The sequence below is a fragment of the Macaca nemestrina genome, chromosome 15 (assembly GCF_043159975.1).
Source record: "Macaca nemestrina isolate mMacNem1 chromosome 15, mMacNem.hap1, whole genome shotgun sequence".
NCBI classification, from domain to species: Eukaryota; Metazoa; Chordata; class Mammalia; order Primates; family Cercopithecidae; genus Macaca; species Macaca nemestrina.
The window spans coordinates 93368526-93393920 of record NC_092139.1 but is presented as its reverse complement, the minus strand read 5'-3'; the positions used below and the strand labels follow the sequence as shown (position 1 = coordinate 93393920).

Sequence of the window (25395 nt, the reverse complement as noted above, 5' to 3'; positions counted from 1 at the left end):
CCCAGCTGAGCCCTTCCAAAGTGCAGATACACAGAAGCCTTGGGAAATAATAAAGTGATTGTTTAAGCCATGGGCTTTGGGGCCGATTCCTTCGGCAGCACTGTAACGGAACAACCACAAAGCCAGCCAGTGCTGGAATTCTTACTTCAATCTGAGTCCAGATCTGTGTCACTGTAGACTGTGCTCTAAGCACTGCCCTACACTACCCTTGGCCTCTCGGGCCTTCTGCTAAGCTGCAGAAAGAGCACTGAGCTGAGAGTCTAGAACTGGATTCTGGTTCTGAACCTGCTGTTGTCTAGCACAGAAGTTTCATTTCATGCCTTTAGGTGAGGAGCCACACCTCTGAGAGGTGCAAGTTCTTCACTCACCCAATGGGTTTAACAACCCTCACCAAGCCCATCTCAGAGGCAGGCTTTAATGCCAACAGAAAGAACTGACAACCAAAATGCTTTGCAAAGAAAAGAGAGTTACTGCTTACTGAATACTTCTATATGCCAAGTATTAAACATTTATTATCTGACTGTACAATGATTGTAGAAGGTAGGTGACATTATTATCATTTTACAGACAAGAAAACTGAGGTCCAATGAGATGAAAAGTCTCTGACACAGGGTGAATCACACTGCCAGGAGATCAGGGAGCCTGGACTTGAATGCTGCTCAGTTCAATTCTGGGACGCCAGCTCTCCCCTCCTCCCTACTCTCTCTTTACCAAGTTTAGCTCCAGAAAGCATCCATTGACTGCCATTCGAAATACACAAGCACCAGCTAATTGTTCCACAGGCCACTTTTTGCCAAAGGAGAGAAGCATGAGCTTGGAAGAATTGTTGTCTAATGGACCTGGAGTGATGGCTTGAGCCATGAGCTTTGGTGAGCAGCAAATCAACCACTACGTCAAATCACCATGTGTTTTCTGCCTGCCATGTGGTGCTGGCCCTCAGAGCCCCCTCCCGCTGCCTTCCCCAGGAACCCATCAGTGATGGCAAGCCAGAGAGACAGAAAAGAGGTGTGGATACTATGTAGACAGAGGGAGGGATGCAGTCCCATTGCCACCATGGAAGCAGGCTTTTAAGATCCAAAGGTCCGCTGTGCCCAGCCTCTCGAGGTAAATCTGTGATAAACTGACTAAGCGCAGGAGCCACCTGTCCTGGGATGGGAGGCGTCCTAGAGTCACAGCAAGAGGGGATGCCCACAGGAGCAGAGTGGTTGTCATTCAGTGCTCTTGTCTGTCTGTTCTCCTGCCGGGACCCTCTCCTTCAACTGGCAACGTGATTAAGTGCACAACCCCTTCACATCCTCATCTCACCTCAATTCTAGGGTGACCTCTCCCTCCTTTGAGAGTTGCCAAGAAGACACATGGCTCAATAAATACTTATTGAGCACATACTATGTGCCGGGCCCTGTGCTAGTCCGTGGGGATGCAACGATGAGCAGAATCAGACAAGACCTCTGTACCCACAGAGCTACAGCCCAGCATGGGAGACAGACATTAATCCAATAATCAATCGTCCCATATGAAAAATAAATAAAGGAGGCCAGGGAATGCCTGGAGCATATAGAGCAGGAAAAACAGACCTTGTTCAGGGCCAGGGAAGGCTTGTGGGGGCAGTGACTTTCGAATCAAGAGCTGAGGCGTTGGCAAAGGGAAGTAGGGTGAGCGGGAGAGGACAAGACCGCCACACCATAGCTCTTGCAGGGAAGAGCAAGAGAGTAAAACTGGAAACATGTTCTGCAGCTGAGCCACAGCATCATGGGTGCAAACTGAGGCAGGAGAGGTGCGCAGGGACCACAGCAGCTGGAATTGCCCTCATACCGGGTCATCGGTAGCTCTGTTGAAGTAACCAGACCAAATGTGTGAACTGGGGAGTTTCTGCTGGCTGTGGCATGAGAACAGATAGGGGTAGAAAGGATGGGGAAGACGGGGAGCCAGGAGCCTGACTGGGAAGCCATTCCAGGCTTCTAGGACAGAGATGATGTCCAATTGGGTGATGTGATCATGAGACAAGGATCCCTGGAGAGAGCTCCAGGGCTCCCAGCTGAGCCTCCAAGAATAAATCCACAGCGATCTTGCCCTGGTCCAACCTGAGAGTCCCCAAACAGGGGCCATTTGTCCTTTGACCATCCTCTTTCCATGCTGCAGTGGAAGGAGGAGGCCTTGGAGCCAGACAGACCTGAGTCCCAGTCCAAGCTCGGGCACAGCCTCACTGTGTGCCCTGGGCAAGCAGTTTCTCCTGGAGGAGCTTCGGTTTCCTCATCTGCAGAATGTGGTTAAGTTTATCTAGAGGAGCAAATGGAATGCCATGTGCTACATTGCAGCATGGGGTGGGCATGGGAAAGGTGTCTTAACAGGGGCTGCCCAGTTCCATCCCCACTGAGAGCTGGGCACAGGACGGGCACACTCAGAACCTGTGCATGAGGAGCGAGGGAGAGGGGAGGCCATACTTGACCTCCAGACACCAGAGGAGCTGAGAGATGAAGCATCTCCTTGCCCATCACAGCCATGGGCCTTTGCTGAGCCCTCCTCAGCAGGCAAGTCCACCACACCTTCTGTGCTGCATGGACATCCTAGGTGAACCAATTAGGGGTCTATGGGTGATGCCCATAGTCTTCCACCATACCCGATCTCACAGTCCTGACCGTGCCCTCTGCCAAGGCTGTCAGGCAGCATCTAACGCAAGTTCAGGAGCCTTCTCACTGCCTGGACCTTGCCAGACAGAGCAGGGCCACCTGCTGACATCCAGGCTGAGCAAAGTATAATTGCCCTGGACAACCAAGAAGTTTATATGGAGGGTGTCCACCTGAGCCCACCCAGCTTATGCCAAAAGCTACTCCCCACACACAGGAGAATAGATTAGACTTCAGGAGTGTTCTCTCTCTCTCTCTCTCACACACACACACACACACACACACACACACACACACAGAAAACCCTCATCTATGCTGACAGCAACTAAAAAGGGTCCTGGTCCCCGTGCAAAGCCTGAGAGCCTTAGGCTCAGGCAGCTTTGAGCTCCATCACTTCCCGGCTGCGTGCCCTTGGGCACATCGCACCACCTCTCTGAGCCACAACTGCACCATCTGAAAAAACAATAGACAAAGACTCACCTTTAAGGCATTATCTTGAATACTTCCTCAGGTCTGGTGATCTGGCATGTAACTCAGCACAAAGTGCTTGGGAATCATTGCGCCCCTATTCCCTGGAACCCTGGAGATCTTTGTAGCAGCCTTAGCTTGTCTCTGAGCAACCTGGGCAGGCATGGGGACAGAGGAATGGTGTGGGCTGGGTTTTGTGTGAAAAGGGCCACTCTGGTGGCTGGGTGGAGAGATTGCATAAGGTTAAAAATCAAAATAAAGGTGAAACAAAACCCAAAATGGGATTTGTAGCTGCAGAGAAAGTGGATATCCCAGGGTGAGTTTCTGGGCATGGTTGTAGCTACATGCCAGTGTTGGCTTGTTTTCCTTTTTCTTTTTTTTTTTTTTTTTTTTTTTCAAACTCACGAATACAGAGGATTCCCTCTATTCTCTATAAAATGTATGTGTGTGTGTGTGTGTGTGCGCTCACTGGGTCAAGAGGTAAAATGCTTCTTACCGTAAGTTGAGGTAAAAATAGTGTAAACCCCAACAAGTTCAGTGTAATTGGCTAGACGTTTAAGAGAGGACTGGGGACCCAGACCCAGAGGACTGGTTTATGTCTACCATGGGATCTGCAGGACAAACAAAACAGACACATTTCCAGAACCACAAAGCCCTGAACTAATGGCTTCCTATGAACATCATTGCGTTTCATCACTCCTCACCCTATAGAGAAGGTATCATAGCTGTCCCATTTTATAGATGAGAAAACTGAGGCTTAGATACGGGAAGTGATCTGTTCAAGATTACACATCCATCAAAGGGCAAAGCTGAAACTTGGCTGGAGGTGGCTGACTGCAAAGTCTAGTCTTCTTGGCATACACATATATGCTTGTCCCATCACAGAACCGCTCTGCCTCTGGGCTCTCCTTTGCAAAATGGGCCTAATTCTACCTGTTGTGCAAGCCGGTTTGGGGCATAGATTCAACTAGAATTTTCTAAGCAGTTACTATGACCCAGCTCTCAGGAAGAATAAAAGAAAAAAAAAAAAACTGGTCCATGGGTAAACAAAATGTGGTATATCCATACGATGGAATATAATTCAGCCATGAAAAGGACTAAAGTACTGATCCATGCTACAAAATGGATGAATCTTGTGAATACTATACCACGTGAAAGCAGCTGGGCACAGTGGCTCACGTCTGTAATCCCAGCACTTTGGGAGGCCGAGGCAGGTGGATCACAAGGTCAGGAGATTGAGACCATCCTGGCTAATGCGGTGAAACCCCACTTCTACTAAAAATATTTTTAAAAATAGGCAGGCATTATGGCACATGCCTGTAGTCCCAGCTACTCGGGAGGCTGAGGCAGGAGAATGACATAAGCCTGGGAGGCAGAGCTTGCAGTGAGTTGAGATTGCGCCACTGCACTCCAGCCTGGGCGACAGAGCGAGACTCCGTCTCAAAAAAAAAAAAAAAAAAAAAAGAAAGAAGCCAGTCATAAAAGACAACAAACATATGCACATATTGCATGACTGCATTCACGTCAAATGTCCAGAACGAGGAAATCTACAGAGACAGAAAGTAGATTCATGGTTGTTTAGGGTGGGGGGAAGGCATTGCTTAGGGACGGGGGTTTAGAGGGCAATAGCTAAAGGCTATAGGGTTTCTTTTTAAGATGTGACAGAAGAGCTGGAGATCGAGTTAATTGCCAATAATTTGATCAATCATGTCTGCATAGAGAAACCTCCATGGAAACCCCTAAAGGATGGGATTCAGAGAGTTTCCAACACATGAAAGTGCTGGGAGGCTGTCATGCCTAGAGAGGACAGGAGTCTCTGTCCCCTCCCTTATCCCTCGCCCTATTCCTGAGTTGTATCCTTTATAACAGAGCAGTGGTTGTAAGCAAAGTGTTTTCCTGAATCCTGTGAGTCATTCTAGTGAATTATTAGACAAGAGAAAGGGGTCATGAGAACTCACTATGTAAAAAAGCCACTTGGTTAGAAGTATGGGAGGCCGGGTGCTTGCAGCTGGCATCTGAAGTGGGGACAGTCTTGTGGGACTGAACCCCTAACCTGAAGGGTCTGTGTTAACTCTGCTAACTCGGGGTAGTCTCAGAATTGAGGTGAATTGTAGGTCTGCCATAGGCAGGAGCACAGAGTGCTTGGGAGGTGGGAGGTGTGGTTCCAGAGGCTGGTCTCAGGGCTCAGAGCTCAGGCGGACCTAAGTCCAAATCCCATCTCTAACTTTAGCTGTACGTCCTGAGGATGAAACTCTCTGCTACGCATCAGTTTCTTCCTCTATAAAATGGGCATCATAACAGTCCCCACCCCTCCCAGGCTGTTCTAAGGAGGTGGTGACATCATCGAGTCTATAAGCACTCAGCACAGTGGCCCCAGGAAAACGAGAATGGCCCAAACCCCACTCTGGAAGGTACTGGCTGTGTGATACCAGATCAGTGGCACACCTTCTCTGAGCCTCTGTTTGCTTCTCTAAAAAACGGAGATGGATGAAAACGAACCCTTATGAAACACGCTGCCAGGAGCCAAGTCCTGTGCTCCACAGTTTTTGCCATTGACTCCTTCAGTTCTCACAAGAAGCCTGCAAAGTGGGTACCATCATTAGCCCCATTTTACAGAGGAAGAGACTGAGGCTCAGAGAGGCTGCGCCAGGATTCATACCCAGCAGGCTGACTCCTGACTCTTGGCCATGGCATTAAGTTAGCACTTATGTCTAATGCAATAAAAAGGCATAATAGAGGTGTTAGTGCTTTTGAAACTGTCAAACACCAAGCCAATATTAGTGGTGATTGTCATTGCTCTAACAGTTCAAAAACCCTGTGTCCAGTTATAAGGCCCAAATTCTCCCCAGAGGGAACTATTATTGGTTTTTAAAAACAGGATCAGGGCTCTCAGAATTAGTTAGGAAGCCAGGCGCGCTGAGAAGGGAGTATCATTTTAATGAAAAAAAAAAGAAAAAAAAAAGAAACCTGATTAATGAAAATTATTCTTAATATATTTCAAAATGATCTGTTATGACACAAAGCAAAGACATTTATATACGACTTTGAAATTCTTAATAGCTGATTTTAGAGCAACCTATTATGAAATCTTTCAAAGCAGAATCTATAAGTAAATCACCAGGCAGGCCTCCCAGGCAGACTGACGGCAGCTCTTCTTAAAATAATTTATAAGGTGGGGTGGGGGGAGCACTAGCAGAAATTATTGCCATCATCAAGTATTAATAAAATATTTATAAAAGTGACTTTCTCTTATCGTCAGATGCACTGATGTGATGGGTCAGGTCCTTGAGCCCACATCAGAGGTGGGGGGGCCCACTTTGCCCCAGGAGGAGAAACTCAGGAATGAAATTGAACTCCTTCACTTCCCTGGTGACGGGCTAACAAGCCAGGGGGCTCCCTTAGTTTCTGGATAAATATCTCAACTTCCTTGTCTCTTGGATAGGACAACCGGGAGGCATATTCCTCAGAGTCTCCCAGGGGTCCCCAGCAGGACTGAGCCTCAGTTTCCCAGGGGTAAGCCACTCCTTCATGCACCTTGTACTTCCTGCCTTCCCTCCCCTGTGTCATTTTCCCATTCCCCTGTCACAGCCTTCTGGGGTCCTCCCCCAAATATACAACATGTTTCCACATCTCTGTCTCAGGGTCTGCTCCTGACTCCGGCTGGCCTCAGTGACCAGGAAGTTGAGTGAGAGACATCACAGGTCCCTGAGCAAAGTAGTGCTGATGCCCAGACAGCCAAGTGCTGAGCATGGCCCATGGCTGATTTTTTTTTCAATCATTTTGGGGGTACAGGTGGTTTTTGGTTAAGTTCTTTAGTGGCGACTGATTTTAGTACACCCAACCCCCCAGCAATGCACATGTACCCAATATGTAGTGTTTTATCCCTCACCCCCTCTTAACCTCCCCGACCCAAGTCCCCAAAGTCCATTATATCATTCTTATGCCTTTGCATCCTCATAGCTTAGCTCCCACCTGTAAGTGAGAACGTATATTTGGTTTTCCATTCTCAAGTTACTTCACTTAGAATAATGGCCTCCAGCTCCATCCGAGTTGCTGCAAAAGACATTATTTCATCTCATTTTTATGGCTGAGTAGTATTCTATGGTATATATATACAAATATCACATTTTCTTCATCCACTCATTGGTTGATGGGCACTTAGGTTGGTTCCATATCTTTGCCATTGCGAATGTCCGTGGATGATTTTTGGAAAGATAAGTGGCATTTTTTTTTTTCATATTTGCCCCAGCCCAGCATGTCTGTCCTTGGCTTGGATCAACTGTGGAATCTCCATCTTACTTACTCCTGACTCAGTATGACTTCTAGAAATTTCCAAAATCAAAACAGTGGGTTAATGTATGTGGCTCAAATGGATGAGAATCAAAGGACTCGGACCCAGGGCCTGGGAATGTGGGGACGACGGAAAGGATGCACCAGCACCTTCTCGAAGATTTTGCTGCCCCCTAAGGTAACAGCCCAGAACGTCAGCCAGAATCCATGCACAGTCCCAGAATAGACCTCAATTCACACGGGTGTTCATTCAATAAGCAACTTCCAGTTCTATGTTCTGGACCCAAAGGAAGCCACCAGCCACCGACAAGAGCTAGACAAAGTCACAACCATAATACAAGGCACCAAAGGCCCCATGAAGGCAGAAACCCTTGCTCTTCATCCTCACTCTCTCCCCAGAACCTTATATATTGCCAAAAGAGGGAGCAGAAGAGACAGGTTAGGGAGGTGAGGAGCTTTGAATGCCAAGCCAAGGAATTTTATTTGATTTAGAGGCAAGGAAAAGCCTCAGGAGGATTCTAAGCAGGAGTATGGGTCTGTGTAGTAGAAAGGAACCTGATGGTCATGATGAGAATGGGTAGAAGGAGGAATGAAGGCATCAGCAAGGAGGCTACTGCACCCATCCAAGCACACACACACGCACAAAGGTAAACACCGCGTGTAAGCTGATAACAGTAAGGACAGAGAAACTAGGACAGAAATGATGTCACAGAGACTATCTCTGGAACATGGTGAATGATTGGATAGGGAGAAGGTAAGGACTGGGGGGATGGCAGGAACCACTTGGAAGACCAGGTCAAAATAGGGAAAATCAGCAAGCAGACACTTAAGGATGGGATAAGGATAAAAGATCAGTTTCAGGGCATCTCCAAGATGTCTAGCTAGAAACGCAGCACCTTGGCTGGGTGCAGTGGCTCATGCCTGTAATCCCACCACTTTGGGAGATCAAGGCAGGAAGACTGCTTGAGCCTAGGAGTTCGAGACCAGCCTGGGCAAAAAAGTGAGACCCCTGTCTCTACAAAAAATAAAAAAAATATATGAACCAGGCATGGTGGTGCACACCTGTAGTCCCAGCTACTCAGGAGGCTGAGGCAGGAGGATTGCTTGAGCCCAGGAGGTGGAAACTGCAGTGAGCTATGATCGCACCACGACTGCCCAGCCTAAATGACAAAGCAAGACCCTGTCTCAAAGCATAAAAATTTAAAAAATAAAAAGAAACACAGAACCTTTACTGCACAGACCCAACCTTCCCTTCCATATTCTAGAGCTGTTCTACCGTACTGCCAGTACAGTAGCCACTCCCTACCTATGACTACTTAAATTTAAATTAAGTAGAATTCAATACGATTAAACATTCAATTCCTTAGTCGCACTACTGTATTTCAAGTGTTCAGTAGCGGCCTGTGGCTAGTGGTTACTGCACTGAACAGCAGTAATCTCCATCACTGCAGAAAGTTCTTGTGGACAGCGCTGGTCTAGAAGGTTTGCTTGAAACGCCAGCCTTGTGTCCACCTCACGATGCCTAGTTTCAGCAGCCTCCCCGAGAGCAGTCCCAGAGACACAGAACGTGACAGATTGACCCTGTTCCCACCTCTCCAAGAGAGGGGCCTTGTCAGGCGCCTGCCAAAGGAGACAGCTGGCCTCCCAGGTGAGCTCGGCAGGAAGGACGTACCTTTGCAGGCCCCCGCCGCGCCCAGGTGGTAGATGGCTGCCAGGACCCGCCAAATGGCCCGCTGCTCGCTCTCTGAGATACCCAGTGTCTCCATGGCACCCTGGAGCTGGGCAAAGGCAGCTGCCGCCTTCTGCTTATCTTCAGGCTGGGAGCAAAGGGAGAGAGAAAGAAAACAAGGCCATCACGATGGAGAAAACACAAGACTCACAACTTGAAGCTGAGCTCCGTCTCGGAGGCATGTGGGGGTCATATTATTGCCACAGTAAACTACCCACAATTAAGCTGAGGAGTATTGACAGACGAACTCAGGCGACTGGGAAAGTTATCCAAATCATTTTTCTCTGACTTTGAAATGCAGTGTGGCTTTTATTCATTCACGTGTGCACACATTACAGATTTATGGAAGCTCTGCACTATGCGGGCCTCTGGTCTGGAGATGCAAAGATGAGCAAAGCCCAGACCTTGACTTTGAGGCCCTCTCAAGGTAGAACTGGAGAGAGACATAAAAGCAACTAAGTGTGAAAAGGGCTAAGTGGTAGGTAGGCTATGGGTACAGGTTGATAGGTAGGCTATATGGGATCCATAGATAGGGTCTAGAGGTAGGCTCTGTAGGGTAAGCTGTGCTATAGGTCTATGCAGAGAACCATGGGACATCAGAGGAAGAATGAGTAATTAATCCCACCCAAGACAGCCAAAGACAATAGCATAGAGCAGATGATCAAACTGTAATAGAAGTTTGGAAGATAAACAGGCAGAGTTGGCCAATTTAATACAATAAAAAGTCCCAACAGGCAAAGGGAACCACAGGAGCAAAGAGGATTTGGGGAGACAATAGGTGGTCCAGGGAAGCAGTTATTTTTGTTTTGTTTTGTTTTGTTTACTTTTGAGACAGAGTCTTGCTCTGTTGCCCAGGCTGGAGTACAATGGCACAATCTCAGCTCACTGCAACCTCCGCCCCACCGGGCTCAAGCGATTCTCTCACCTCAGCCTCCTGAGTAGCTGGGATTACAGGCACCCACCACCACACCCAGCTAATTTTCATATTTTTAGTAGAGACAGGGTTTCACCATGTTGGCCAGGGTAGTCTCGAACTCCTGACCTCAAGTGATCTGCCCACCTCGGCCTCTCAGAGTGCTGGGATTACAGGCGTGAGCCACCGCGCCTGTTCTGGAAGTAGTTATTTTTGGAGGTGGGTCAGATAGAGATGGGGAGAAGATAAAAGCTGGAGAAGCTGGCATGGGCCACCCTTGAAGACCTCGACCATGACACTGAAGGGAGTGGCCTTTAAACTGCAGTCATGACTGGCAAATACTGATATGTGCTCCCACTATATTCCTGAGTTCATAACAGACATCATTAATCAATCAAGATCCCACAGCAAGCCAGTGAGTCCAGATTCCTTTCAGGACATCGCTTCTTGCAGCCACCACCACCGTGAGCTTTCCCACTAAAGGAAATGGCACTTGTTTTCTGTCTCCTGTGCAGCAATAGAAAACTGCTAATTTTGTTTGTTTTACACAGGGTCTCGCTCTATGGCCCAGGCTGGAGTATAGTGGTGTGATTATAGCCCACTGCAGTCTCAAACTCCTGGGCTCAAACGATCCTTCCACCTCAGCTTCCCAAGTGGCTGGGACTACACGTGCAGACTACCATGCCTAGATGATTGTATTTTATTACTATTTTTTTAGAGATGGGGTCTCACTATGTTGCCCAGGCTGGTCTTGAACTCCTGGACTCAAGCAATCCTCCCACTGTGGCCTCTGAAAGTGCTGGGATTACAGGCGTGAGCCACTGCACCTAGCCTACCAAAGATTTTAACAGAAGGAAACAGAAAATGACATGATCAGATGTTTACGGGTTGTAGGATTTTTTTTAAGATTTATGATCCCAATTATGTTTGATTGAATATTAAAATTAGTCTGAAACTACTATACACACACCATCTGGCCAAGGAGACTCAGCCCAGAAGCCTGCTGGGTGGAAAGGAAGTGAGCTGGGAACGGGAATTCTTTTGTCAATAATCTACCAGCCGATAATGAGAAACTGATTTGCACTTGGCCTGCTTAGAGAACTTGGGTGATGAACTGCAGGCTGTTAAAGCCAACAGGTCTTTGACTTTTGTAGCGTCCAGTGCCCAGAGAGGGAGTGACACTTGCCCAAGGTCACACAGCAAATTAATATCAGATACAAGACTAGAAGCAGGCTTTTCAGACTCTTGGACTGATTCCCAGTCCAAGATACTTGTCTCCTCCACTCAAGCCACTTCCTCTAACTGGGAAACGTGCAAGAATCCTCAACCAATTGGGACAACATCAAAGCATACAGTGACATTAAAAGATTTGCTTGGGAAACATTTCAGTTAATACCAAAAGTATGTTCCACTGATCCATCATATTTCTGGACCGCCACAGGATCACAAAATCCCTAGCAACCAGGAGCTCAACCTAGCAACTGCAGCTGGAGCAAACAGAGGGACGGAAGGCGTCTTACCAACATACTCAGTTATTTATGAGATCTCAAAGTAGCAGAAAAAGGACGCCAAAAGGACAGCGCCCACACATTTATTATGGCTCCCACTGTCACCTATGAGCATTTGACTTTAAATTACAGAAGGACTCCATCATCTACCAGGTAGCTTGAGTGAAGAGAAGAATGAGAAAACTTCCACTAAAGCTCATTTGCTCCTTTCTCTTCCTCGTCCCCTCCCAATGTCTTTTTCTTAACAGAAGACATGGATCAATAAATATATATGTTTCTGATTCAAAACGATTAAGATCAGGAAAACATTCACAGTTCCCTAAACTTCCAGAGAGCCAATTGTTCTTCAAACACCACTACAGAGTGTCCTGACAAAAGAAACTCTTTGGATCAAAATCATGAAAATAGATCCGGACGCGGTGGCTCACGCTTGTAATCCCAGCACTTTGAGAGGCCGAGGTGGGCGGATCATGGGGTCAGGAGATGGAGACCATCCTGACTAACATGGCAAAACTTCATCTCTACTAAAACTCCAAAAAATAAAAATAAAAATTAGCCAGGCGTGGTGGCGGGAGCCTGTAGTCCCAGCTACTCGGGAGGCTGAGGCAAGAGAATGGCAGGAACCCGGGAGGCAGAGCTTGCAGTGAGCCGAGATCTCGCCACTGCACTCCAGCCTGGGCGACAGAGCGAGACACTGTCTCAGAAAAAAAAAAAAAAAAAAAAAATTCATGAAAATAGAAATAAGTCAAGTGAATGGAATAAGTCAACTGACAACCCAAACGTCTATCAGCAGGAGAAGGAAGCCACAAAGAGTGGTATACCCAGAGCACAGCGATGGGGCGCTACACAGCAATAAAAAAGAACAAGCCACACGCAGCCACATATAGGCATCTCACAGACCTAATGTTGAGTCAAAGAAGCCAGGCACAAAAGCCTGCATCCTGTGTGCTTCTGTTTATGTGAAGTTCAAGAATGGGCGAAACTAGCGTATGGTAAGAGAAGTCGGGACAATGAATCTGAAGTGAGATGGGTACCTCCGATGGAGATTGCCTGGGAGGGGGCTCAAAGGAGCCTTTGATGGAATGAGGAATGTTCTGTATCTTGATATGGAGGATAGTTGCTGGTGTGTGTTTAATAATTACTAACATTGGGCCAGGTGCGGTGGCTCACGCCTGTAATCCCAACACTTTGGGAGGCCGAGGCAGGCAATCACAAGGTCAGGAGATCATGACCATCCTGGCTAACACAGTGAAGAAACCTCATCTCTACTAAAAAAAAAAAAAAAAAAAAAAAATACAAAAAATTAGCCAGGCGTGGTAGCCGGAGCCTGTAGTTTCAGCTACTCGGGAGGCTGAGGCAGGAGAATGGCATGAACCTGGGAGGCAGAGCTTGCAGTGAGCCGAGATCGAGCCACTGCACTCTAGCCTGGGTGACAGAGTGAGACTCCGTCTCAAATAATAATAATAATTATTATAATAATAATAATATTAACATTAGCCAGCTGTGGTGGCTCATGCCTGTAATCCCAGCACTTTGGGAGGCTGAGGTGGGAGGAGTTGACTAGCCTGGGCAACAGAGTGAGACCCTGTTTCTACAATAAAATTAAAAATCTGCCAGGCATGGTGGCATGAGCCTGTAGTCCCAGCTACTTGGGAAGCTGAGGCAGGACAATTGCTTGAGCCTAGGAAATCAAGGTTGCAGTGAACCATGATCACACCACTGCACTCCAGCCTGGGCGAAAGAGAGAGAGAGAGAGAGAGAGACCGGGCGGGGTGGCCTGTAATCCCAGCACTCTGGGAGGCCGAGGTGAGTGGATCACAAGGTCAGGAGATCGAGACCATCCTGGTTAACACAGTGAAACCCCGTCTCTACAAAAAATACAAAAAATTAGCCTGGTGTGGTGGCGGGCACCTGTAGTTCCAGTTACTCAGGAGGCTGAGGTGGGAGAAAGGCGTGAACCCGGGAGATGGAGTTTGCAGTGAGCTGAGATCGCACCACTGCACTCCAGCCTGGGCGACAGAGTGAGACTCCATCTCAAAAAAAAAAAAAAAAAGAGAGAGAACGAGACAATATAAACATCAAATTGTACACTTAGAATTAGCATACTTCATATACTTTGTGTTTTACCTCAATTTTTAAAAATCAATGGATAAAAATATTCAAATTGTAAGATGCCCAGGGTTTGTCTGAGGTAAAGTCTCAAGGTCAATCAAAGTCTGCAGGTAATTTAGTAAAAGAAAATAAAATCCAAAATGTTCTCTCTCCATTAAACCAGGCTGAGTTTAGAGCACCCAGGAGATTCCTACAATTCAGAGAGAGGCCAGGTTTGGATTTGGAGTCAGACAGAGCTGGACGCCCTCTAGACTCTGCACTCCCAACCGTGCAACTCTGCAAAAGTCCCTTGCCTGTGCATAGAGGCTCAGTTTCCACTTCTTCAAAGAGGAAATAAGGCCAGGTGTGGTGGCTCATGCTTGTCATCCTAGTGCTTTGAGAGGCCAGGGTGGAAGGATCACTTATGTCTAGGAGTTCAAGACCAGCCTGGGCAACGTAGCAAGACCCTTTGTCTATAAAAAATATATAAAAATTATCCAGGTATGGTGACATGTGCTTGTAGCCCCAGCTACTTGGGAGGCTGAACCAGGAGAATTACTTGAGTCAAGGAGTTCAAGGCTGCAGTGAGCGATAATCACACTGCTGTACTCCATCCTGGATGACAGAACAAGACCCTGTCTCAAACAAAATAAACAAATGAAATGGAAATCATATCTTAGCATCCTCCCAGGGCTGCTCTGAGGACTACATGAGTTTATGTGTGTAAAGCACCCAGCACAGTGGCCAGCACACAGTGGTACTCAATAAACGGTGGTTTCCACTCACTACTGCCTCTTTCCCTCCAAGGCTTCACCTAGGCTGTTCCACCTTCCAGAAACACCATTCCCCATTGCTGCCCAAGTTGATGCTCCATACTCTATAACAAGCTAATCAGGTATGACCTTGCCCTCAAAGGGCTCCCAGTCCACTGAAGGGGACAGGTGTGCAAAGACATGACACACAGAGCACATGCCATGGACTGGGAGACATTGGGCAGGGGTAAAGGACCTGACTGGAAGGATGAGAGGCTTCCTAGAAGGAGTTGGTTATGGAGCAAATCATAAAGGGTAAACAGAACGAGTGAGGCAAAGCAGGTGCCAGGAAGCAAGAGGGGTCTCCAAGTGGAAGGATAGGGGATTGGGGGAACCCAGTGCATTTGGGTGCTAAGAACTCTGCACAGGCTGGTGGTGCAGGTCTCTTCTGCAGAGCAAAGGGTCCTGAGGAGCCATGGTTTGTGGCTGGGAGCTGTCCTCTGATGGAGCTCCTGGTGACCTCCCTGGCAGAGGGGACTAGCACCTGGGCATCCTCCCTCTGGTTACGGGCACAATAAGGGGTCTCAGGCAGGCCTGGGCCCAACTCTGATTCATGGGGAGGTGCACCAACCCTCTCTTCCCCAGGGCCAGGTGGGCCTCCTGGTTCCTACAACCAACCTGCCCGAGGATTTTCACCCCTCTGCCTCCCGGACCAGGAGCTAACTCAGGGAGGAAAATGCTAAACACTGATTCAGTGCATCTCAAAAGGAACATCACGTGGGTGCCTGCACAGGTGGGTGAACCTCATGGACACTGCAGGGAGGGCAGGACAGGTGTCGGTCCACAGCCAGGAGCCGCCCTACCCATTGCTCAGCATCTCACCAATCCACTTCTTATCTCAGCATCGAGAGTCCATTGAAGTGGAGAGGAGAGAAAGTGTCCATTGAGCACATATTCTGTTGTACTGGGCGCTTTTTCCCCATGAGGCAGGCTGGGTCTCTCCAGCCGACAGAGGAGGAAATGGAGACTCAGAGAGGTGAAGTTACTTCCGCAAGGCTACCCATATGGGGAAGGGCCCCCAGTCCTTGGTGTCATCCAAGGGTGTTGCTCTACCCATCCCACAGGTGAAAAACTGAGGCTAAGAGAAGTTAAGTGACCCCCCCCCCAAGAGAGCACGTGGACCAGACCTCAGAGCACACTGTCTTCAGCCACGATCTGCATCGTGATCTGAGATGACAGTGGGAAGAACGAAAGTACCAAATTTAAAGTCAGGCCAACCTGGATCCCAGTCCTGCCTCCACCACTTAAAAGCTGTGTGCCTTTGGGCAAGCAGCTTCACCTCTCTGAGCCTGGATACTTCTCCTGAAAAAAACAGATGTGATCATAATTCCTTATTTAAAGAACCACTGAGAGAATTAAGTAAAAGAAAGCTCCTGGCAGAGCCCCTGGCACGAATAATTCCTTATCCTTCCATTTGAGCACCATTCCCCCACAGTTGACAACTGGGTCATAAAAAATAAATGTGCCTCGGGCCAAGGCCTGGAATGTGACAGCCAGAAGCAAACTGCTGGGTGGCAAGGATTATTATTATTATTATTATTATTATTATTATTATTACCACTGCTGCTGGGCACATTTTTAAAAAATTAGGCTAGGTTACAAAAAAGAAATTATAGAGAAGAAGAAAATAATATGAAAGCTTTGTGATTTCAAATGTATCCTGGTGCTTGGCAGTTCTCAAGTAAGTTCCATTTACAAGCTGAAATGTGGCAGGCAGTGAGGGCGCAGTGTGAGGACTAAGAGGAGAAACTGGCAGTCACCGGGTACAGGCAGCCTCCGAGGACCTGGCCAGTGCCACGCTGGGGGTCTCCGCACTTTTACCCTGGGGTCCTTGCTTTGACTGGCCACTCATGTTTACCTTTGCATGAGGTGCTCAGTGTAGCCAGAATGCTGGCCTCCCTGAAACTGTCTAATTCACTCTCAGTCCAGCTCCAGCTCATAGTTGCCTCCTCCAGGCAGCCCTCCCTGATATGCCTTTCCTCCTCCCAGCTTGGCCTCAGCCGACATACACCTCCACTCAGGCACATATCTCTCCAGCTTGGAATGATCTGTTGATGTAGACATGGCAGCCCACCACCACCTCCCAAAAGTGAGTCACTTGATGGGTGAGACCCAGTGGAGTTATTTCTGTGTGCCAATACCTGGCATCTAATAAGATCAACAAATATCCATTGACAATGAGCTTCTAGCGACCATCCCCAAACAAGAGCCATTGATGGTGGGGTTAAGTGTGTTCACCCACTGAGCTGGGTACACAGTACTACTCAGCCCAGATTTGAGGACCCCAGGCTGCCCACAATGACTGAGGGATGGGATCCCCAGGGTTTCTAATTCCCTTCTCTGGGTCCTCTGAGATTCCCAGCAACTGCCCCAGCTCCCAGGATCCAAGGAGTGGGTTCAAAGGCAGACATGAGATCCCTAAAGACCTAGTGAAATGATACTGGGGAGAAAATAAAGTGTAATTAACCCATCTCAGATGACCACAGTAGCAAACGATTTGAAAATTGAAAAGATGTGATTTTAGTTAAGTGGTGGTGAGTTGGGCATGCTCGTTCATTTATTCACTCAACACACGTTTATTGAGCACTTGCTGTATGCCTGGCTGAATGCTAGCCCTTGTCTATTCAGGAGGGATCAAGACAAGTGAGACTCCCACCCTCACGGAACTTAGGGCCGAGGGGAGACAAATCATAAATAAACAGTGTGATCAGAGATGGGAGATTGTTACCAAGGAGACAACAGGAAAGATAACTGGAGACATCTGCTTAGACGGAGGTTTGGGAGTCTGAGACGGTAATGCAAGCCGGACGCCCAAAGATATTTATCACCTTATCACTAAGAACCACAAAAAGGTTTAAAACCATGTAAATGGACAATATTAGGGAAACAGCAGTTCAGGGAACCATGTCTTTTAATGTTTGTGAAAGTTGTGTGTGTGTGTGTGTGTGTGTGTGTGTGTGTGTGTGTGTGTGTGTGTGTTTTGTTTTGTTTTGTTTTGTTTTTGAAACGGAGTCTCATGCTGTCGCCCAGGCTGGAGTGCAGTGGCACAATCTCGGCTCACTGAAACCTCTGCCTCCCGGGTTCAAGCGATTCTCCTGCCTCAGCCTCCTGAGTAGCTGAGATTACAGGCGCCTGCCACCATGCCCGGCTAATTTTTGTATTTTTAGTAGAGACGGGGTTTCACCATAACAATCCGGCTGGTCTCGAACTCCTGACCTCAGGTGATCCGCCCGCCTTGGCCACCCAAAGTGCTGGGATTACAAGCACGAGCCACCGTGCCCGGTCAGAAAGTTTTAATGATATACAGTGTGTTATGAATTATGTAAAATATTTGTAGGAAAAATACTGGAAGAACATCTGCAGGTATAGGACCAGTGGGTTTCTCAGGGTGGTGAAGTGAATGGCGCTTGTTTTCTGGTTTGCTTGAGTGTGTGCGTGTATTCTGGTTTTTGGTTTTGCCTTTCTTTTTTTTCTGATTTCTCTATAGGAAGTATGTAGTAATTTCGGTTTTTGTTTTTTATTTTTTTCTTGGGACAGAATCTCGCTCGCTTTGTCACTCAGGCTGGAGTGCAGTGGTGTGATCTTGGCTCACTGCAGCCTCTGCCTCCTGGGTTCCAGAGATTCTCCTGCCTCAGCCTCCCGAGTAGCTGGGATTACAGGCACATGCCACTACACCCGGCTAATTTTTGTATTTTTAGTACAGACAGGGTTTCACCATGTTGGCCAGGTTGGTCTCGAACTCCTGACCTCAGGTAATCCGCCCACCTCAGCCTCCCAAAGTGCTAGGATTACAGGCATGAGCCACTGTGCCCAACCGTAAATTAGATTTGTTTTGTTTCGTTTTGTTTTTAAAAAACAGGAGCAGGCCAAGCCCTCCCCATGGGCCATTGAGGCTTTGCCCTCCCCAACTTGCCCAATGCTGCCATCCTTGATGATGAAGGAGGAGGAGGAGGAGGAGGAGGAGGAGGAGGAGGAGGAGGAGGAGGAGGAGGAGGAGAAGGAAGGAGAAGGAAGAAGAAAGAAGAAAAAGAAAAAGAAAGAAGGAAGAAGAAGAAGAAGAGCTGACATTGGACAGCCATGGGGACTTAGCAGCTCCCATTATTGGGGGGCATATCCTGATCACCAGATTTCCTTAATGAAGCTGTACCTGGCCTACTCAACCCCAGTAACGGGCCCAGGCTTGTATCAAAGACCAACGAATTTTCAGACTTTATTTTTCTCCTGAAAGAACAGACCAAACATTCTCCTGATACCTGCCAGGTAGCAGAGAGAGAACAAAGAAACACCCTACCAGTTCCTGCAAATCAATTGGTCTAAAAAATGCCCCTCAGAAATAAAGAGAAAAAAAAGCAAACCACTTCAAACGCTTCTTTGACACGAATTCACGCTGTGACCAATGGCTTTATGCAGACTGTTAACAAACAGGTCAGGTTGGGGAAAGCTCAGAGGGCCCCCGCTTGGGCCCTTTTCCTTCTCAAAAACAATAGGAAAATAAAAAACAACTCTTTTGCTGATTCAAATGGATATATTTGGCCAAAGCTCATTAAACGAATGAGAAAAATCAGTGCTGAGGTCATTTCTCATCTCTTGCCTTCAAGGTCGAGGTCTGGGCTCCTAATCACCCCAAATCATGGGGGAAAGGGTATGAAAAAAGAACAGACTGCAGAGTCCCCCGAATAAGAGGGTGCCCCCCCAATATTTGGTTTAGCAAGAATGCCAGCCTTGTTGCATCTGTTAATTTCATTCTCATTCCAGCTTGTTTCATGTCTGAGTTTTGACAATGAAAGAAATGTCATTCTCATTCTCATGGCCAGCTCTTGGTCACCTCTTCCAGGCAGCCTCTCTGATATGCCCCCAACTCTCCAGGCTTGCCCATATAATATTTGGGACATACTTATAAGATTAGCCCCCAGGGTTCAGACGGGGCAGACACATCACCTCACCCAGTGCAGAAACAGACTGTACAACAGTGGCTCTCCAAGCAGGGTCCCTGGACCAGCAGCATCAGCATTGCCTGGGAACTTGTGAGAAATGCACATTCTCAGGCCTCACCCAGAGCTACTGAATTAGAAACTCTGTGGATAATACTCAGCAATGTGTAAGAGAGTGTGTGTGTGCACGTGCATGCCTAGCAACTTTTTTCCTTTCGTTTTTGTTGTTGTTGTTGTTGTTGTTGTTGTTGTTGTTGTTGTTGTTGTTTGAGATGGAGTCTCACTCTGTCTCCCAGGCTGGAGTGCAGCCGCACGATCTCTGCTCACTGCAAGCTCTGCCTCCTGGGTTCAAGTAATTCTCCTGCCTCAGCCTCCTGAGTAGCTGGAACTACAGGGGTGTGCCACCATGCTTAGCTAATTTGTGTGTGTGTGTATGTGTGTGTGTGTGTGTGTGTGTGTGTATGGTTTTTTTGTTGTTTTTTTTTTTTGAGATGGAGTCTCGCTGTCTCCCAGGCTGGAGTGCAGTGGCGCCATCTCGGCTCACTGCAAGCTCCGTCTCCCCGGTTCACACCACTCTCCTGCCTCAGCCTCCGAAGTAGCTGGGACTACAGGCACCCACCACCATGCCCGGCTAATTTTTTGTATTTTTAATAGGGACGGGTTTCACCTCGTTAGCCAGGATGGTCTCGATCTCCTGACCTCATGATCTGCCTGCCTCGGCCTCCAAAAGTGCTGGGATTACAGGTGTGAGCCACCGCCCCCAGCCTAATTTTTTGTATTTTTAGTAGAGACAGGGTTTCTCTATGTTGGCCAGACTGGTCTCAAACTCCTGACCTCAGGTGATCTGCCTGCCTCGGCCTCCCAAAATGCTGGGATTACAGGCATGAGCCACTGCACCGGCTGAATTTCTTTAATGACCAATGATGTTGAGCATATTTTCATGTGCTTAGTTGCCATCCATTTATGCTTTTTTTGTACATTCCATCTTTTGCCCATCTTTTTTATTGGGTTGTTTCATTTATGAGTTTTGAGAATTACTTTGATATTCTAGATAAAAATCCTTTATCAGATAAGTGATTTGCAAATATTTCCTCCCAGTCGGTGGCTTGCTTTTCATAGTAATAGTGTCTTTCAGAGAGCAGATGATTTAGGCCAAGCTCTGTTCTAAGCACGTTATACACATCATTTCATTTCACCCTCACAACAACCCTATGAGGCAGATACTGCTACTATCCTTTTGATAAAGTTAATGATAATCTTATGGACTGGGATTTTGATGTCTCATTTAAGAAATCTTTGCCCAGCTCAGGGTTACAGAGATTTTTCTCACTTTTCTTCTAGAAATTTTGTGGTTTGAAGTTTTACAATTAGATCTGTGATTTTTTTTTTTGTTAATTTTAGTATATCATGTGAAATATGGATGGATTTTTTTTTTTTTTTGCACCAAGATATCCAATTATTCTAGCACTATTTGTTTCCCAGACATGTATGTTTGAAAAGAGGCTTTGGAGTGGAAATTAGCTAATTCCCCCCAGCTGATGAACTCCTATTCATCCTTCAAAACCCAGGCCAAATGTTCCCTTGGCTAAGAAGTCTTCCCTGGCAAAGGCCAAGTAGCTCTATCAGCTATCCTGTGGTGCCTGCAACATTTCGTGCAACCTCTGACATATTTTGTCTCACATGATTGCATTAATTTCCAAGTCTGTGCCTCCTGCTAAAGTAAAAATTCTTGGATGAGGACCATACTCGTAGCACTTAGCAGAAGCATACACCTAACACAACACAGGCCCAGCATAGGTGGTGGTGAAGGTATTTGGGAGAGAAGGGAGAAAACAATGGTTAAAATAATTGAATAATAAAATATCAAACCAGTGAACCATTTGCTTTTTTAAACAATGAAATACCTCTCGGCCCCACTCATAGACTATATTCGTCACGAAACCATCTCTGAGTGCACCTACCCAAGTTAACCACCAGTAGTATTGACAAAGAGCACCCTATTGATTGATTTAGGCCAAGCCCTGTTCCAAGCACGTTATACACATCATTTCATTTCACCCTCACAACAACCCTATGAGGCAGATACTGCTACTATCATTATTGTACTGAAGAAGAGACAGACCTCCCGGGAGATTAAGGTCCATGCCTGAGGTTCACCTGCTTAATAAGTATCAGAGCTGGGGCTTGAACTAGACTGATTCCAGGGCCCTAATCCTACCTCTAAGGTATGCTACGTCTGGTTTCCTTTATTTGTCCGAGTCTCCTTTACCCAACAAGCCCAGACCCTACAAAGACAGCCCCTGACTCTTCCACATGACCAACCCTTGCCAACTATGAACCCCAGTACCAAAGGAGACAAGCTGCACGGCGACTCCTCATCACCCTCCCATCTGGCCCCAGGGACACGGACTCACATCCCACCCCTGAGGGACCTCCTCCTTACCTTGGACCACACGCCCATGCCAAAGGAGCTGCTATCTGCCATCTGGTGCAGGTTCAGCTCCGTCCTGGAAGCACAGAAGGAACCAGGAGTCAGTGGGCTGTTCACACCAGGCCTGGCAGGGCAGGTGGTCGTCACAGTGTGTGGGGCTCCATGCAACTACCCAGACACCCCAGGGACTGTCCCTGGCCTTGGCCCCACTAACTCTGCCCTGGGACATCTTCGATCTCCCAAATATTCCTCAAGCATAGCCCTCCCTTGGCCCTTCCTAAAAGCCAGGAAATCCCAGGAGAAAGGGTTGTAGAGGAAAATCAGGAGAGCAGAGACTAACCCCAGATCTTCTAATCAGCTGGGTGGCCTCACTTAAGGATGATATTGAAACAGTCAACACGAATGAGCCCTTGCGGCACGTTAAGTTCTAACATGACTCATGACAGCCCCACTCCATCGGTACAATTATTTCCATTTCACCGTTGACAAAACAGAGGCACTGAGAGTGGGTACCTGCTCAGACCTTCACAGCTAGCAGACACGCAGCCAGAAGCTGAGCTGAGGTCTGCTGGCCCTTCCAGCCCAGACTCCCGCTATCCTGCCATGTGCGCCTCTCCCGGCCTCAGTCTGCACTTTATGAAGCAACACGATGTTTAAGGCTCCTTCCCATGTTCAACCTGCAGGCTCCTCGAGAGTGAGACCTGCAGATAGGCCACCCACTTTTGCAGGCTTGAGGAATGCAAGCCAAAGGCGGGGTGGGTACGGCTATGCCCCCTGCCCCTTCGAATCACACTCTCTACTCACAAAAGCACTGTAGAGCCCGGCCTAGGATCCCCAATCCCCATGTGGGCTCAAATTGGTTCCTGGAAAGGGTCGAGGGTTACTCATCAGTCTCCAGCCAGCTTGTCTGGTTCTGAGGCCTTCAGTGTCCTCTCCCTAGATTCTCTACAGACCCCACACCCCTCTCTGCCTCGTGACTTGGAAGGACTCTTACCAGCTAGGCTTCAAGTCCAACCCCAGTGCTGCTATGTGGCAGACAAGGTAATTCTCTTCTCTGCAACTCACATTTCCTTATCTGTAAAATGGGCTCCCTACCTCTTCTTGCCTCCCAGGATTAAATGAGATATTGTACACTGCCGGGCTGGCACGGAGTAAGAGCTCTGTTTTCCTGACACTCTCTTCCGTTCACTGGAAATTCAATCTGACAAATAATTAAGAAGCATCTACCTGGTGCCAAGCCCTGTGCGAGGTACTGGGAAGGCAGAAAGAAGGACAACAGGGCCCCTGATTCAAAGATCTCCCAGTCCATCTGGTGAGGAAGGGAGACCTGCACTGGCAGGTTTTTGAACCAGAAGCATATACCAGGCACCAAAATGGTAGAAAGGAGAAACCGAGGAGCAAGAATCAGACGCTGCTCCTCTTAAAAAGGGATTTGGAGTAGGGTTTTGAAGGATGACTAGGAGTTTGCCACATGAGTGGGGAGAAAGGACATTTGGGCAAGTGGGAACCAGATTTTGACCTTTGGAAGCTTCCATGTCGGTGAGGGACCAAGTTGGCAGTGGCAGAGGTAGAGAAAGGGAAGTAACTTGGGGATTAACAAGGAACCTTCAGAATGACAATGACTCCCTGAGGGGGCTGAGTTGCTCCAAGCACTTTACTCCCTTGGGGTCCCTGAAACTCATCTAGGCAGCCCTTTCCTCTCAGACACAGCTTTGGCCCAGTTCCTAAGGATGCCAAACTCAATAAGGATGCCTCCAGCATGGAGGGCCCCCGGCCTGGGCCTGGCTGGGAGTGGAGGTCGGGCATCCTCTGCTAGCCGCAGTTGAGCCTCATCCTTCCTGGGTCCACCTCAGGGTAAGCCTCCAAATCCCCCTCTCCAGCAGGCAATGCTTCTATCCCCAGAATCAAGCCCCACCCATGGGGTGCAGAAGAGAGAGCCCCAGTGTGGGGCTCCAGGGCTGGAACAGGGGTGATGTGTGTGTCCTTCAGTGTTCTGAGAGGTGAGAAAATGGAGGTCCCAAGAGGTGAGGCCATGGGGCTGAAAGTGGGGCTCAAACTCCTATGTTCAGGGTCCACCTACCTATTCCTTCCCGCATTACACCGTTACTATGCACCGCACATGGCGCCTGCTGCCTTGACATGTGATCTCATTTAAATGCCTACGGGGTTGGCACTAGTAGGAACCCATTTTACAGAAGGAGAAATCAAGGTTCAGAGAAGCCCATGTGGGGCAAAGCCAGGATCAAACCCATGTCCCTCTGAATCCAAAGTCATTCCTTTGGATGACCTGGTCAGGGCCTGGTCAGGGCCTGTCGGGGGTATCAAGGCAGATCAAATCCTCCAAAAACAAAAAAACACACACAAAGCAATCGCTATGTCCGGGCACTATTTTAAGAAGTATTGTTGGCTGGGTGTGGTGGCTCACGCCTGTAATCCCAGCACTTTGGGAGGCCGAGGTGGGTGGATCACGAGGTCAGGAGATTGAGACCATCCTGGTTAACAAGGTGAAACCCCATCTCTACTAAAAATACAAAAAATTAGCCAGGCGTGGTGGCGGGCGCCTGTAGTCCCAGCTACTCAGGAGGCTGAGGCAGGAGAATGGTGTGAACCCGGGAGGCGGAGCTTGCAGTGAGCCGAGATCGCACCACTGCACTCCAGCCTGAGCGACAGAGTGAGACTCCGTCTCAACAAAAAACAAACCAAAAAAAGTATTGTCTACCTGTTCATATTTTAACTCTCACCACAACACTGTGATATAGTCACATCTATTTTTGTAGATAAGGAAAATCAGGCTCAGAGAGGTGAAGTCATTAGCTCAAGGTCACACAGCCAACAAGTGGAAAAGCCAACATACAAATCCACACAGCCTTGTCCTCGAGTTGGTGGTCCTTGTCACTCTGCTATACAACCCTACTCCAAGTTCTCCTACAGATTCCCAAGACCTTCTAGAAGTTTCCCTGCTGCTCAGTTACTATCACTCTGAAAAGTGGGAGTTCCTTCTCTTCTCTGCCTTCTCTCTGCAGGTTACAGCTGTCCCTCCAGCCTTAGCCAGGACACACAGGACAGGTTGAGGCTGCCCTTCAGATGGGGAGGGAAGGCTGGGGAACAAACAGTGATGAGATTAGAGCACAGTAACCACAAATTATCACCCTTCATGTGGGAAAACCCATTTTCTCTCTCTCTGGAGCTTCACGAGGACCGTGCCCATCCATCCAACAGAGGAGGAAACCAAGGCTCTGGGAGAGGAAGCCACATAAGCCACATGCGTAACGATGCCCTGTAGATTTGGGGAAGGGCAGAGATGGCTTTTTAGGCCACCTCCTCCAGGAAGCCCTCCAAGATGAGACTTGCCTGACTACCCAGCTCACTGCGCCACTCAGCGGCAGGTCTGTCCTGAGGAACCTCATGTAGGCATACCCTACTACACACCCAAAACTCCCACAAAAGTTTAGAAACTTCTGGAAGATGTGGGGGTCTGCTGTCCCTCTCCCTCTTCCCACACTGCCGCCAGGACCAGTATTGACATGCCACTATCACAGCAGACAGCCTTGACTCCCAGCATTTATAAAGAGCTGAATGTAAATTATCTCAGTCAGTC

General features: G+C 48.0%; 1 protein-coding gene across 4 annotated transcripts in view; it reads right to left on the bottom strand.

Annotated features, from left to right (window-relative positions):
- The window catches only part of LOC105495709 (myosin XVIIIB), a 300538-nt gene that overhangs the window by 233091 nt on the left and 42052 nt on the right, over positions 1-25395 (bottom strand). For all 4 annotated transcript variants that reach the window (XM_071080310.1, XM_071080312.1, XM_071080311.1 and 1 more), the window contains exons 11-12: positions 21810-21873; positions 9055-9199 (exon numbers count right to left, since the gene is read on the bottom strand). In XM_071080310.1, the coding sequence (XP_070936411.1) occupies positions 9055-9199; positions 21810-21873 (209 nt within the window). The remainder of the gene's footprint in view (positions 1-9054; positions 9200-21809; positions 21874-25395) is intronic.